Source organism: Coturnix japonica, chromosome 27 (genome assembly GCF_001577835.2).
Source record: "Coturnix japonica isolate 7356 chromosome 27, Coturnix japonica 2.1, whole genome shotgun sequence".
NCBI lineage: Eukaryota > Metazoa > Chordata > Aves > Galliformes > Phasianidae > Coturnix > Coturnix japonica.
Genome location: NC_029542.1, coordinates 2,772,300 through 2,787,765, shown reverse-complemented (window position 1 = coordinate 2,787,765; position 15,466 = coordinate 2,772,300). Strand labels below are relative to the sequence as shown.

At 50.7% G+C, this 15,466-nt stretch overlaps 1 protein-coding gene and 1 long non-coding RNA gene across 3 annotated transcripts in view; one reads left to right on the top strand and one right to left on the bottom strand.

The window, feature by feature from the left end:
- Positions 1 to 14,075, bottom strand: part of LOC107325264 — a 29,540-nt gene extending 15,465 nt beyond the window's left edge. Inside the window, exon 1 of the long non-coding RNA XR_004309704.1 lies at positions 9,219 to 14,075. This is a non-coding gene — a long non-coding RNA (uncharacterized LOC107325264). The remainder of the gene's footprint in view (positions 1 to 9,218) is intronic.
- On the top strand, positions 207 to 5,316 carry NXPH3 (neurexophilin 3). Of its 2 annotated transcripts, none has more exons than XM_015885949.2 (2): positions 207 to 2,651; positions 3,702 to 5,316. In XM_015885949.2, the coding sequence occupies exons 1-2, from the start codon at positions 2,595 to 2,597 to the stop codon at positions 4,431 to 4,433; spliced, it is 789 nt and encodes a 262-aa protein (XP_015741435.1). In that variant the 5' UTR covers positions 207 to 2,594; the 3' UTR covers positions 4,434 to 5,316. The 2 variants fall into 2 exon arrangements, with proteins under 2 accessions (XP_015741435.1, XP_015741434.1); XM_015885948.2 differs by lacking the exon at positions 207 to 2,651 and adding an exon at positions 2,767 to 3,330.
- Positions 14,076 to 15,466: the final 1,391 nt, after the last annotated feature.

The window sequence follows — 15,466 nt, the reverse complement described above, 5'->3', positions numbered from 1 at the left end:
CAGCCAACAGGTGGGATGCACCCAGCACCATTGGAGGGAGGGGAGAGGGGTTGGGGGGGAACCTCACATTGCCAGCAGCTCCAGGGAGGCAGTGCAGGAGCTGCAGCTCTTGGAGTGATTTAGAGGCAGGTGATGGAACAGGCATTTGGAAGTTTTATGAAGATCTTTTATCGAAATCACGGTAGTTAGAGACGTGCAGCCCATTAAATGTACCCAGCACACTGATGGGGCCGGGATGACGTTATGCTGCCATATATCCTGTGTTCCTTCTGCTTTTAGGAGGCCCCGGGGTCCTTCCAGCACTGCTCCTGGATGGGTGGATACTTGGAGCTCCACAGCCCCGGCTGTCAGGAGGGATTCATTGCTTGTTGTCTCCCCTTGGTGCAGGTCAGCCTGGAATGGGTCTCCCGTCCCTCTGTTAGCACTAAGGATGTGTCCTGTCTTCCTATGTCCCCATATGGCACCGTTCTATGGGGGCAGGATGGGGAAGCGAGAGAGTTGTGTTCAACAGCAAAGAGAAGCAGTTCAACCCCCATGGAACAAAGCTGCATCCATCTGAGGTGTAAACCCATCCTGCTTCCAGATGGTCCGGGGGTGACAGGCTGCAATGCAGACAGGTACCTTCAGAGCAGGGAGAGGGCAGCAGCAATTTGTCACTCACATTCCTTCCTCTTCCCGGCCCCAAAACCACAAGAGAAGCCTTCATATCCAGATCCCAGCACTGCAATCACAGCCAGACACTGGAGAGCATCGTTGTGCAGATGGGAGTGTATGCAGGGCACCAGGTGACAGCATCCCACCATCCAAACAGGCTCCTGTCCCCACAGTTCCCTCCTCATTAGCAGAACTGTGAGATCTGCCTTCCCAAAGTGGCTCAAGAAGAGTCGGGGTGGGAATATGGGAAGGATACAGGAGATAATCTGATGGGAAGGAGTGCAGCCATTGCCTGGGGTTTGAGAAATGCTGGGTTTCATTCAAGTCCTGTCCCTGGCAAATGAGTTCTCTGTACTGCAACTTCAGCTGAGAGATGGGAGAAAGGCAACTGTTCCCTTCATTGAAACAAACCCAAACGAGCAAGTCTCCATCGTCGTGTGGCACCAAAGCCAACCAATGAGTTCTGTTTCCTTTTTGAGCACAAAGCAGCCTGCCATCCCTTACTTCTGGGATAGCACACAAACCGAACAGTCAGGCTTAGGGAACAAAATCTACATTTCCTTGTTCCTTTTTTAATTTCCAAAGCTGGAGAAGCAGCGCTCAGCACAGCCGTGGAGAAGGGAGGGGAGAGAAGAGCTGCTCAGGATGAATGCATGAGGATGCAGAAACAAAACTCACAACTGCACTGAAAAACTTCCTTCACGACCCTCATATTCTGCACAGGCAGAAGGGGCCATGCACCTAAATCCCCCCCATCCCCTTCTTCATAACCCTGGAAATCTATGGTTCTATTTCTTTTCTTCTCTTTTTTTCCCTTGGTCCTCCTTTGGGTGACTGTTGGGAAAAGGAAGGTTGTTTTCTTTGCTTTTTCCTGATGGAGGGAATGGAATGGGGATGAACTGAGCCCCAAGGCAGAAGGGAACACCACCATACTGCCTGCTCTCCTGGTGCAAAGATAAAGAAGTTTCTAAGGCAGCCTTGGCCATTTTGCACATTGCTTCACTCCCTTCATATCTGGGATGCTCCTCTCAGTGGAGACCCCATTGTCTGACAGCACCCAACCTAAAACTTGGGGTCCCCTCTGTGCCTCATCCAGCCCTTTGAGGACCCCCCTGTTCCCTGTTTGTCCCTCTGGGGACGCCCTTGTGCCTCAGCCCCACACTGCCATGTGAGGACCACTCCTCTGTACCCCATTTGGCCTTCTGGGGACCCCTCCATGCCCCATCTCCATGCTGCCCTTTGAGAACTCCCCCGTGCCCTATCTGTCCCTATAGGGACACCCTTGTGCCTCAGCCTCATCCTGCCCTTTGGGGACACCCCAATGCTCCATCTCCATGCTGCCTTTTGAGGATACCCCCTTCTGTGCCCCATTTGGCCTTTTGGGGACCCCTCAGAACCTCATCTCCATGTTGCCCTTTGGGGACCACCCCTGTGCCCTATCCATCCCTTTGGGGACCACCCCTGTGCCCCATCCATCCCTTTGGGGACACTACATCCCTACGCTGCCCCTGGGGTCTCCCCCCGGGCCTCCCTTGAAGGCGCAGTGCCAGGCAGCAAAGGGTTACGTTCGGAGGTGCCGCTCGGCTCCCGGTACCTGGAAGGAAGGGAGGGGAGGAAGGCACGGAGCGGAGTTTGCAGCGGTCCCCGAGAAGGCGGCGAACGGGCGGCAGCGGTGAAGCCGCGGCGGGAGCCGCCTCCGCCCCCGGTCCGGTACCGCCGCCCGGAGCCCCCCATGGGTGAAGGGGGGGCTCGAGGAAGCGGCTTCTAAAAGGGGGACACCCCCTCGCTTTCCCCTGGCTGACGTTCCCCGCTTAAAAAGAAGGGAGGGAAAAAAAAAAAGAACCAAAAACCAACAAACCACCAAAAAAAACCATCAGAAACCCACCCAAAGCCGCTCTAAATTTGAGGGAACAGCGAAGGCAGGCGGCATCGGCTGGAAAATGCATCTCACTCGGAGCTGCATCGGCTTCCTGATCCAGGGGAGCATCTCTCTGCTGGTGAGTGGCAGGGAAGGGGAGAAGGGGGTTGCAGGGGACGGGGGTCGGGCAGCCCAAGGGACGGTGGGGTTTGCAGCCTGGAACGTCCCCAGATGGTTTTATCCCCCCCCACCCCCCGCCCAATTCCCTGCCGAAACGAGCATCCCAAAAGTTCTGCTATTTTGCAGCAGGGAGCGGCTGGGCAGCAGGCAGGAGGGGATGCTCACAGGTGAGGGGTGACAGTGGAGATTCCTCCGGATCATCCAAAAGCTGCAGCCTCCTTCCCGGCATTGCACCCCCGGGCTGGGTTTCACCTCCTGCCCTCCGCGAGGCCGAGCTCAGATCTTCACCGAACCCTTCGCACACCAGGGATGGCAGCGAGAAGCTGCTCGGTACCCGGCGCTGGGATCGCTCCCGAGCATCGGTTTATTCCCCTCCCCCGCCCGGAGCGATGGGGCTGCAGCATCTGCATCCCGCTCGGACGGATGAGCTGCCTCGTACCCACCTGCCTGCTGGGCACCCGGCTACCTGCAGCTATGGGGCAGCCCCAGCCCCCATCGGCACCTGTATGGGGACAGTGATGCCCTACCCAGTATCGACATGCTGGGAGGGTATGGAAGGGAGTTTGCAGAGGAGGTCTCGGGTGCTCGCTCACTTCTGCTGCTTCCATCTCTCCACCAGACCATGGCATGGTTTGAAGGTCAGAAGTGGGGTCTGTGGGTTTGTTGACAGCCTCAGAACTGGTGGAAAAGCCATGAGGGCAGCATGAGGGATCCTCTGGGTGCGAGGGCTCTGCACAAGGAGTTCCCACTAGGGACAAGGCACCTATTCCAGCTCCCCTCACCTATTCCCTGAGCATCCAAGAGAAGGAGAGCAGGGGGGAAAATTGCTGCCAGAAAGGAAATAGGGGATATTGAAGAGCAGCAGAATGGGATGACAAAAGAAAAGGGAGGTAAGGAGAGCAAGGATGGCCGGGTCATACCTGGAGATGTGGGGTGACCAGAGAACAAGATAGGGTAAGGGGACAGGTACCCACCATTGACCCCTCATGCTCTCATCACTATGTTTCAGGTGGTCTGTGGCCAAGGAGGGCCAGGGGAAGGTGCCAAGCAGCATGAACCTGAGAGCCAGGAGGGAGCCCAAGCACAGGAGACCACAGAACTGCTCCCAACCAAACCCCTGCTCACCCCAACCTTGCTGCAGAACGTGACCCTCCTGGAGCTGGTGAGCAGCTCACGGGAGCTATGGGATATCCTGGACAACCTCTCGGAGCGGGATCACGCTCCACATCCCCGAGGACAGAGGGACTTGGAGTCGGCCTCGGGTAAACTTAAAAAAGTTTTTGGCTGGGGAGATTTTCATTCCAACATCAAGACTGTGAAGCTAAACCTCCTGATCACCGGCAAGGTGGTGGATCACGGCAACGGCACCGTCAATGTCTTCTTCCGCCACAACTCCACCGGGCAGGGGAACATCTCGGTCAGCCTCGTCCCTCCAACTAAGGCTGTTGAGTTTGACCTGGAGCAGCAGATCTTCATTGAGGCCAAAGAATCCAAAATCTTCAACTGCCGCGTGGAGTATGAGAAAGTGGATCGCGCCAAGAAGACCACGCTGTGCACATACGACCCATCAAAGACCTGCTACCACGAGCAGACCCAGAGCCATGTCTCCTGGCTCTGCTCCAAGCCCTTCAAAGTCATCTGCATCTACATCACCTTCTATAGCATAGACTACCGGCTGGTGCAGAAGGTGTGCCCTGACTACAACTATCACAGCGATGTGCCCTATTTCCCCTCGGGGTGATGCACGCTCAGGATGTCCCAGTGATAAGCGGGTGCTGGGGAGGGTGGGGGGAGGGATGGGGATGGTTTTTAAGCAGGGTGGGTCCCTGGAAGTGAGGAAGGAGAAGGGTTTCAGTTTTCCCCAAAAGCTCGTATAGTTTTGAGGAGAGGAGAGAAAATTTGGGCTATGGGGGTAAAGGTGTTGATAAACTCGGCCCAGATCTGTGGTCTTCAGAGATTGGTACGGGGTCTGAATGTAGGATACAGAAAATAGGGCATAAAGCCGGAATCAGGACTTGTGTTTCTCAGTGCAATAATGTTTTTTTTGCCTGGATTTAGGCCACACGGTCCTAAAAGGTGGGGGACCAGGTGCAGAGGGCTGCAGGAGAAGGTGGGCACAACATGGAGAGCATAGTGGGGACAAGGGCACCTGGTACATGCCATGGATGGGGGACAGCCGTGCACGGCCACCTCATCTCCCCCCAAGCAGGTGCTGGGAGCATCAGGGCTGCGTTTCCCCCATGCTTGGGCTGAACGTTGGGGTGGGACAGGGAGGGACACCCCAGGTGCCACCCCATTGCAGCCCACTGGTTTGGGGGATTGGGAAGGATGGAGCCGCAGAGAGAGGAATCCTGGTCGGATCTTGCTGACACAAGGTGTGATTCATGTGTTTCCCCTGATGCTGTGTGTGTGATTCATGCATTTCCCCTTCGTCTCATCCATGTTTCATGGGGCTCCCACCCGTGTCCGTGTGCTCAGAGCAGCTCAGAGCAGTTCCTGGGTGCAGAAGTGTGTGGTTGGGTGGCAGAGTCGAGCTCTGACTGTAGCATTTAACTGACTTTGAAGGAAAAAAAAACCTCACAGTGCTGTCCTTGGGAGAGAGAATAAAGTTTTTACGGTGGTAACGAGGCAGGTCAAGTGTTATTACTGACAGCAAGTTCAGTCTGTGCTCAGGTAGCTGAGCACTCAGGGTATTGCTGTGCTCCCACTGGGCTGTGCCTGCCCAAATTCAGCTCTGCTCCATCACCCAGACCTCTCTTGTAAGGGGATATAAGGCCCCATTTTGGGCCTCAGACCCTCCACTTTCCCATTATCACCCTCATGCCCAGTGGCCACTGATGTACACAGAACTTTCCTGCACCACCCATAGGTGTTCCCAACTTACCCTGAGAGCATCCACAGGTTCACACTACAGAGAAGACCAAACAAAAGCAGCGTCTCCACTCTCATACCCCCAGACTCCCTACCCATAGCACCAGACCAGCTTAAGCCAACAAATCCCATCCAGCCAACAGCACCGCGGCCCATTTATTAGCAAGGTGTTACTTCCACAGCAGGTTTTATGCTTCAGCCTTGACAAGTCCAGTCCTTTCCTTCTCCTCAGACTGGAGCTGGCTTTGCTGGGTGCTGGCACACATCTGCCAAGTTCCATCGCATGCACTTGTACAGGAGGCAGGAGCCAGTTCCAAAACACATCGAGCAAAGAAAGCCTTTTAGTGCAATAATCAATGAGAGGACTTTTACACGGAGAACAAAAAGTTTCAAATGCTTTGAGAGAGCGGTTTCAGAAAATAACAGGATGAGCATTTGGGGAGGGGGGAGAAAAGCCATCTCACCAAAGCGTGTTCCTTATGCTGCAAGGAAGGGCTGCAGAAAGGCACAGACAAAACAAACAAAGCCTCAACACACAAAAGTTGCCCATTTGGAGAAATTTCAGACAATTGCCATTTGAAGAAACAGAGCAGACAGCAGGAACAGAAAAACAGGCTACAAAGGATGCACCATTGTCAAAAGTGATGTGGCAGCGCAGTTACTAGGAGACCAGGACGGGCCATTATTCTGGGTTGGGAGAAGAGGATTCCTGCTAGCGGAGTCACAACCTGCTCTCAGAAAAGGATTTTACTGAGCTTGGAGGGCAAACAATGGAAGGGGAAATCGTGCACCCCAAACCTGTGCAGTGCACAGAGAGCTCCGCTCCTATAACATCTCTCCTTGGGGATGGCTTGTGGCTGCTGCTTGTGGACAGGGATTGAGTTGTGAGGGTAGGAAAGAGTTCTGAGTTGCCCAAGTCCAACCCCAAGTGCCACATCTACCCTCGCCCAAGAGCTGTGCCTGCTCCTCGAGTGGAGGCAGACCCCACCAAGGCTGAATTTCTATCATCTGTTAACAGATGAACATTAAATGGATTTATTCTTTTTTTTTTCTGGAGGAGGGAAGAGAGCTGAAATTTGTCCAAACGAAGTTTCTTGGGTTGCAAACTTCATTACAAAGAGCTGCATGTAATGACTGCTGAAAGCAGACTTCAAAAACCCTCCGTGACTCCAGAGTTCAACCAAGTGCCACAGAAGCATCCGCAGCAGTTTTGCAATTAGAGCCCATCTCTGTGTATGAAACGCGGCTCCTTATCATCTCTGATAACCCAGCGGACGGGCGATGTCTTTGTCTCCAAAGCAGGAATGGCCCCAATGGGAACTACAGACTGCTGTCATCTACAACTACACAGCAAACGTTCTCCATCTCCAGTAATTAGCTCTCTTTAGTTTGTTAATACTTCTTCCTCTTCCTTATAAAATCCTCCTAATTTAAGTTTCACAACTCTCCCGGCCATATTAACTTCTGCTCCAGCACATTCCAAAACCATCTTCCCAGAATACACCACCCTAATGGCAAAGTCCATCAGCAGCCGTTAATTACACTCATTAGGGCTGCCCAGTGCTGGGATGAGGCAGGAGAGCATCAGGATGTGATGCTGAGACACTCAGTGCCCACCCCAGGGGCTCCCATCTCCTCTGGTTTCAAGACTATAGCGCTGATTCTTCCACCACCTCCCTTAAAACTGGTTAATATTTGAGTAATTCCCCCATCAGGTTCATTTTCTGCAGTTCTGCTCACAGTCCAAGTGCTCCTCTGTTAATTTTCCCCTATATCTTGAAATATAATTAGGAGCAATCAACCTCAAATCCAAGCCTTTGCAGTTCTCTCTGCCTTTTGCCATCTCTCAGTCCATCAGACGTTGTCTCTCTGCCATTCTCTATGTACCATATCCAAAAAGCAGCGGCAGCCCGTGACTCACATTGCTAGCAATCACCTTCATAATATGTTAATGCATGACTGGGATTTCAGAAAGGACAGAGCTCACAGGAAGGCACCATTCACTGCCAGGGTGGCACCACTGGATCCATCTCAATGCTATGACAGCTTCAAGGCATCAATCAAGGGAAAGAAGGTCCATACACATGGGCCAAACAAGGAGGAAGGATGTTCATAAACCCTCTGTGCTAATTAATGAGCCACCAAGAGTTACGGTCACAGCGTCCTACTTAATGGGAGAACTTGCTTAAAGGCGTGAAGGTGATGGAGGACCAGAATATGGCAATAATTGGAGGATAAATATAATAATAAAATAATAAATGGAGAGCCCCTTGGTTACTCCATTTCCAGTTGATGATGGTCATGTTCTGGCTCAGGTTTTCTTTCAGGAAGTTCTTAGGTTGGTGATACCAAATCTAAGTTAACACACAACAGGGTGACTACTGGGAAACACACCCCACTATTTCCAGACTTCACAAGCAAACACAGAAAGAAGTATTTCCAAAATGGATTTAAAGGCAAACAGAATTACTGCTGAGCCAAAGGTGTGATGGGACAAACCCGGCCCTTCTGTTCCTGAATGCAACCACTGAAGCTCTGCCTGGTGGAGGGAATCCTAAGTGCTTTCTCTACACAAATAAATACAGTTCCATGCCCAAACTATCTAGCAGCTATTAGCATCCTCACAGAGCTTCAGCTCCTCGGAGCTGGGGCTGCAGATGCCCAACGCTGCATCTTTATAGAGATTATTAGATTTTAATGAGGTCTAGTGAGTCAGCCAAGCCTTTATGCTCATAATCCCCCATTTCAATAGCCACAGCAGCTCCTGGACGCATTACTGCTGCCACTCCTCCTGCCACACACTCCTCTGTGCTTAAAAGCGAGGGATCTGCTGCTGTCATCACCAGCATCCGATGACTGTAGGGGAAGAGCCAGTGGTACAGGGATGTCACTGCATGGGGTTGGACATGGGGCAGCATGGGAGTCCTGGTCCTGAGCCCCCTCGATGTCTCTTTGTCACCACATGCTCTGCTATATATATATATATATTCCCCATCCTCCATGTGGCACAGCCAAAGGGGTCAACAATCCAAATTCCTGGACATACACCCTATTGGACCTTCCAATAAACCTAACCAAGTCATTCCAGCCTTTTGTCTCCTGTCTTATCATGCTCCTTTACAGATAATATTTGTTTGCCTTTTGGGGAAGCGTGTTGGAAATCCTTCCCTGGAAAGGGAGGTGAGCAAGAATGATTATTCACGAAATCCCCAGTGTTATGACTTGCTATTACACGCAGAAACCTAAAAATGCAAGTGGGCTGAGCGCGTCATCTATTTGATCTAAGAATTATTACAGTTTTGCCAATTAGGCTCTGAACCCAAATAGAGCCGCTTCCCTCCTCCCTTCCCTCCTCCTCCTCCTCACGCTCCCCTGCCAGAGCTGAGCACCAGCTGCTGCTTCATAAACACCAACATCTCCCCGTCTTCCTGCGCTTTCAACAAACTCCAGGAGCAGCAGGTCTCTGATTGTTTTCTCTCCAATTAATGGCAGAGTGTGCTGCTCTCTGGGCAGGATGCTGAGCTGCGCAGTAATGTCACATTGCACAACCAATGGCTCTCACATCCACGGTGTTCTCCTGCCCAAAGGGAGCTTGTGCCAAGCTGGTTGGGGGGAGGGGGGTGAGAAAAGCACTCCGAAATGCAGCTCTTCCTACCTGAAAGCATCAACGGAGGCACCCGGCCAAGTGCTGGAGGAGCATGGCACTGTGCTCCCCTGGGACTCGCTGTTCTGCAGCACCAGGGCTGAGCCTCCGGGTGGGGAGGAAGGATTTCCTTTTGCCTGAGAGGTTTCCAAGCCCTATCAGCTCACCCATCTGCTGCCCAAATGGTTGCCTCCCCAAAGGCTTGTGCCCAAAGAGGAGGGAGATGCAGTAACCCCTTCCCCTCTGCTCCCCTCCGTGCAGCAAACTTGCTGCCAGCACGGCCAGGCATTCCCCTCATGCCCTGTTACATCACACCCAGCTCTGAGCAGAAACAGTGATTTCTGTTAAAATATAAATATCCCCGTTTAAGAACCGTACGGATCGTTCAAGTTCGTTTGGGTTGTACAGATCTCAGTGTGAGGGATGCTGCCATCATCACAGCTTCTGCGTGCGGGGAACTGGCAGCTGCTGCCCCAACAGCAGAACAGGGCTGCAGCCTTGAGACCCCCCCCCCAGACCCCCACCATAAGGGTCTTACCCAGCACCAAGGCTGCAGGAACACATGGGTGAGAGGGAGCTGAGCAGACCGTGCTCCTGAATGGGTGAACCAAACAGCGGGGAGATGAGATTTTCAGGGGATATTACAATCTGAGACCATTCTGAGCCACCTCCATGCTGTGTGATTTCACATTATAAAAAGCAAAAGACAGCCCCCCCCCTTTCCCTCCTTCTCCTTCCCTCCCAGCCTTTCAGGTGGATGCGTTTCCAGCTGAATTGGCACCCGGCTCTGTGCTGTCAGCCCCATGGGAGCGGGCACGGAGCGTCACCGGGTCGGTGCTGCACCAGGTGAAGCATCCAAATGCAGCAGGAGGGGGAAGTAAAATAGAAGAGAGGGAAGGAGAATCCAGACAGAAAGGAGAACCACATAAAAAAAGGAGGGGGAAAGGCTGTCAAGAGGCAGCAAAAAGATAGGAATGGAAAAAACTTGTCCGGCGCTCTGAAATCCCACCAGACCCCCAACTCTTCTGCAGAGAATTCCCAACTCAGACAGCTTCAAACCCCACACCTGCTTGCACTAAAAATATGCTAAATAATTCAGTTTTGACTCGTGTGCTCTCAAGCTGCACAATCCTCCCGGCTCCCAGAGATCGGTGCTGTCTTTTAGGGGGAAATACCACCATGGAATAGGGCAGGGGACACTGTTATGGCACCACATGTTGGGACAGCAGCCAGGAGCCCACGGCTGTGACATGCAAGAGATGTGTAGGAGGAGGGGGCTGGCGCATTTTTCCACCTGCCAGGCTTTGCTGAGCCGTGGCAGATGTCTCTTTGCTTTCAAACCACACCGAGGAGCGCCCGCTTTCATCCAACCTCCTCGTTGGGAAGTTTTCCCATAAGGGATAAAAATTACCTTCTGCTGCTGCCTCAAAGCATCGCACCAACAAGGACATGAGCCTGGAGCATCAGTGCAGCCCCGCTGGCTTCATCCTGGGTCAGCAGTCATCCTGTCTGCAAAACCTGCTGGAAACCAAATGCATCCTGATCCCCCTCCATGCATGGAGCCCCCAGGGGTGCACGCTCCTCTTGAAAGCTCAGCAGGGATGCAGTCTTCTTCATGTGCTATTGTCCCATTCATCCATTATGGCAAATACCTTCACAAGCAGCCAATAAACCAGACTGCTCTAAAACAGATGAACCCCCTGGTCCTCATCAGGGTCATGCAGGAGATGACCACCTCCTCCTGTCCCTACAACAGTCCCCATTCAAACCAGTCCCATGGGTACCTGTGCACCACCAGCACAGCCCCATCCTCAGCTGCACGCAGGTACCTACATCCACATGCATTGTTGTCCTCCCAGATTTCCTCCTAGCACAGGGTGTTTCATTACACTGAAGCTACTGGAAGAAATTAAGACAATTACCAGCAATAATAGGATTTTGGTGGGCGCCTTGGCTGGATTTATCACCTGAGAAGGGTTCTGCACAGAGATGGGCACCAGTGATCCTAATGAGAAGGAAACCCTCAGTTCCAGGTGGAGAGGCCCTTCAATTTTTATGTCTTGTTCAGAAAACTGCAGTCCCACAATGAGAGCAGTGAACATACGGCGTCTAAAAGAAGCTCCTCAGTGGGACCCACACGTCGGGCTGGCAGATCATAACAGCACAGAGACGGCTCACGGCGGAGCAGCCTGGAGCCTGCAGTGCTGCACGTCAGCTGCAGGATACACTGGTGGTTTATCAGCTCCTTGAAATTGCAGCCTTAAGATACTCATTTTAACTGCTGTGTTCTCTCTTCTTGTCTCTGATATTAGGCATCGTCCCACCGAGACTGCAGCCAGCTGCTGAGCTACCCGATGTTCAGTCTCTTTCAGTTGCTATTGCTGCTGTCTGCCTCCGAGTGCTCAAAAAATCTTTGCAGCCAACCCATGTTGGCACTTTTTCCCAGCTATATTCTTGCAGTTATCGTTAACCCACAAGAAAGCCTTGCTTACCTTGCACACTTTGTTCTGACCCCTTTAGCCCACTGGATGCTCTGCACTTTGGCATGAAGTCAGATATTTGCTTATCCCATTGGTGGCCAGCTCTGTGTTTGCAGCCTCCGTTATAGCAAACATGATATCTTAATTAACAGACTTGCTGGCTTGCTGAACTCAGACAGATGGGAACTTAATTCAATTAGTATACTTTAATCACCTATTATAATAGGGCTTTAAAAAGTGTACACAAGTGAAAGGTCTGCTGAGCAGCTATCACTTGTACCCTATGTTTATAAAGAAGTGGTAATGCTAAAGATGCAATCTACCACTCCTTACCCCTAAACAAGGATGAATTTTATCAACAGCTTTGGAAATGCTGCCCTATAGATCCTTAATGAATCAAAACCAAACAGAAACAAGATCTGAAGTGGCAACAGATCCAAGTGAATGGCCTGGAAAGGGGACACCTGCATCATAACCTGTGATGTCCATCTCAAACTATAGCAAGTCACCTAAAAAGTTCCAGGTATTTTTGCTTTACGGATTGTAACCTACTTTCCAGAAGTAAAGGCAGCAAATCGGTCTGAATGTGATTGAAAACCAATTAATCTTGTCTTGGCACACAAGGATGGGCCACATTATTTCTTCTGGTTCCATTCAGAGTGATTGTCTTGAGAAAAGCCCTGCATAAATCATCCAGGGTTGGAATTATTTGATGTTTGAGGTCTCTTCCACCCTGAGCTCTTCTGGGATTCTATGATAAATAAACCACTGAAGACTAAAACAATGGCTGGGGATCAATTAGGAGTCTGCGTTTGGTCTGAAAACAGTGATAAAGTCCAGGTTAGTAGGTGCTGATAGAAGAAACATCCTCATTCACCTGGTTGGAAGAGGGCTGGACCACGAGAACATCAGCAGATCTCAGAAGACAATTCCACATTGACATTTTTATGAGCCAAAGGGTGGGCTTGGCTTTCTTGTCATCTTCTCTTTCTATTTCAGGGCTGAAACAAGGAAAACAGGTAGAAGCCGAGCTTCAAATTGCTTAAAACTCTCTGACCACAAGATGTGACATTATTGGATGCTGTAGACGTGCTGTAAACCTTTGAAAACAAGGTGCTGGCCCAATCTCCTCTTGGCAGCTCCCTGTCCACGAATCCATTGCCAAGAACAGAATGAGCAGAGGGAGTGGCAATGTAAGCATCCCTAAGTGTCCCCTACTGACAACACAAAGAGCCACTCTGGGCACAGCTGTCTGCTGAGACTGCCAATGATGGGACCTAAGAATGGCAAAGCTGTGCTCTGAGACTTGGCTATTATAAAGCAAAAAACAATTCTGGGAAGATACCGAGAAGCAAAAAAAATAGCAAAGGTGTGAGGTTTTGGGCTGGTTTAAGCTGCTGGTGGGCAGCCAGGTCATGGCAGGGAGAGTGGAACTGGATGATATTTAGCATCTCTTCAAACCCAACCATTCTACAATTCCATGCATATCTTGCCCAAGTTTGCCGTGTCCGTGCTGTAGGGCAGAAGGGTGAGATCCAACGTGTGATGGAGCCACAGCACTCCCACTAACAACAAAATCCCACATCCTCTTCTGCTATTTTTGTTGAGCGTTTTGTTGGTTGGCAAAAATTCAGCCATCAGCAATAATTCTGCCAGCACCACCTGCCTAGAGGAGCGAGAAAAGTTAGCAGGAGAGAAAGGAAGTGAGGGCTCAAACTGCAATGCAGCAAGCAACAGAGTCAGCAGCAGGGAACCCTCAATACAAAAAGAAACACCCAACACCTCGCTGTCCCACCATCAGGTCAAAATAAATGGGAGCAAAAAACAACCCAGAACGCCCCAGCTATGAGATGCAACGACCTTAAGGTTTATACTGCTTCATATTATGCACAGAAAAGCAGCACAGCAAAGAGAGGCTTTGCAGCCCTACCATGCACAGATGCTGCCCTCCAGCACACCCAGCTCCTCAGCCTGGCCAAGCACTTTGCTCATGGCTCCAAATGCTCAGGGATAACGCCCGTATTTGCCACTATAAATACAACTACAGTTTGAAAGGGGTTTTGTTTCTCCATTCTGTTACCCCCCCGCTGCACAACCTCTGTTTCAGAAGCATTGTTAGCAGTGTGGTTCAAGGGCATTCATCCCCAACACTGCTCCCCAGTGGCCAACTTCCCATCCTTACTCTGTTTCCCGATGGCAAATCTCAAAGTAATGCTCCAGATTAAATACTCCATCAGAACATGGGATGCCACTTCTCTCCTGAAGGGCTGTTCCCACCCAGTTCATCATCCACCATCAGCCTCTCTTTATTTTGGCCATTGAGGCTTTTAAATTATTCAAAAGGGAGGCCTACATTTCATACCGCTCCTGCCTGCGATTTTTCACAATCTGATGGAATAATTGCAACCCTCTCCCCACCCCTTCCCAACTTGCCCCATCAATTAACGCAGTTCCTCAAGCGACTTTAATAATTCAGTCTTAGCGACAGAGCCTAATGCATCAAGTAGGAGCAAGAGGCAAAACCCAAACCTTAAACTGAAGGAAAATGAGTCAACATTTGGGCTGACTGCATCGTACCCAAAAACCCTTCCACTGGGTGTAAAGGCCACCTCCTCTGCTGTCCCGTTCCTGCTTTATTACATATATTATCTAAAGACCTTGCAGGTCTCACTGTAATCGTTCTTCAATTCACACCCCTTTTGTGTTTTGCCTGTTTTCTGTGCAATTCAAGCTGCTGCTCTCCTGCTCCAATAGCCAAACACACGCAAGACACTGGGATTGCCAAGGCTCTGCTTGCTGCAGCATGTGGCCAAAATTGCAGCCAAATATCCAAGCGGCCAGCAGGTCTGGGAGGGGGGTAAAAAAGAGACACCTTGTATAATTAAATATCTTCCTATTAGATAAACAAACAAACAGGTTGTTAAAAAAATAAGTGAATTAAGTGATTTCACAAGTCAGATCCCAGCCCTGAGAGAAGGACAAACCGCACAGCCTGAGCTGACTGAAGGGAACCATCTCAGCAAAAACCCTTCTGCAAAATAAATCGTACGGAAGTTGAGAAACCTTCAGAAATGAAGCTAAAAAAACCCAACCCCAAAAAACACCTTTTTGGCTCCTTCATGGAAGTGCAAACTAAGAAAAAAAATTAAAAAAAAAAGAGGAGAGAGATGGCATTGTGTCCTTAACAGCAGTTTGAGAACCAGAACAAAGCAAGAGAGAGTTTCAAAGCGCAGCAGCTCTCCCCACTCTGCTGTTTGTTCTGCTCATAAGCAGACAAGCTGTTTCCTTTCATCTGGAAAAAACTCACACAATAAGAAAAATAGCTCAATAGAATGTGACTCTGTAATAACAAAGCCCAAGGGGGCAGCCAGAATGAAATCTTTTGGTAAGTGAAAAATATTTGGTGTTTGGATCCCTCAGAGAGAGAGCTGACTGCTTCTGGGTGTAGGGCAGCCGTACATCCCACTGCTGCTGGAGGAGGTCAAGGGATTCATTGAGGCATTTCTCCTTCTTGTCTCTCTTCCCCAGTCCCAGATGAAGGCTGCAGCCCTTGTAGGTCAGCACAAAAGCAAACCGAGGAAGCAGGAGCAAGGAGATAATAGGGAGAAGGAAGCACATGAAAGGCAGCACATAGGGATGAAACGACTCCCTGTAACACCCTTGAGAAGGGGGAAGAATTACAAGCACAAACGGAGGGCTCAGCCTAAATTCTGAATCTGGACCTGTGCTAGCAGTGCTGCAGATCAGAAGATCCAACAAAAATCTCTCCCCAAAACACCG

Excerpts from the sequence above, each read along its gene's own strand:
- NXPH3 (XM_015885948.2), top strand. The coding sequence starts at position 3,082 with ATGGGGCTGCAGCATCTGCATCCCGCTCGGACGGATGAGCTGCCTCGT. Across the intron at positions 3,331-3,701 it reads GACCATGGCATGGTTTGAAG|GTGGTCTGTGGCCAAGGAGG; the intron begins GTCAGAAGTGGG and ends ACTATGTTTCAG.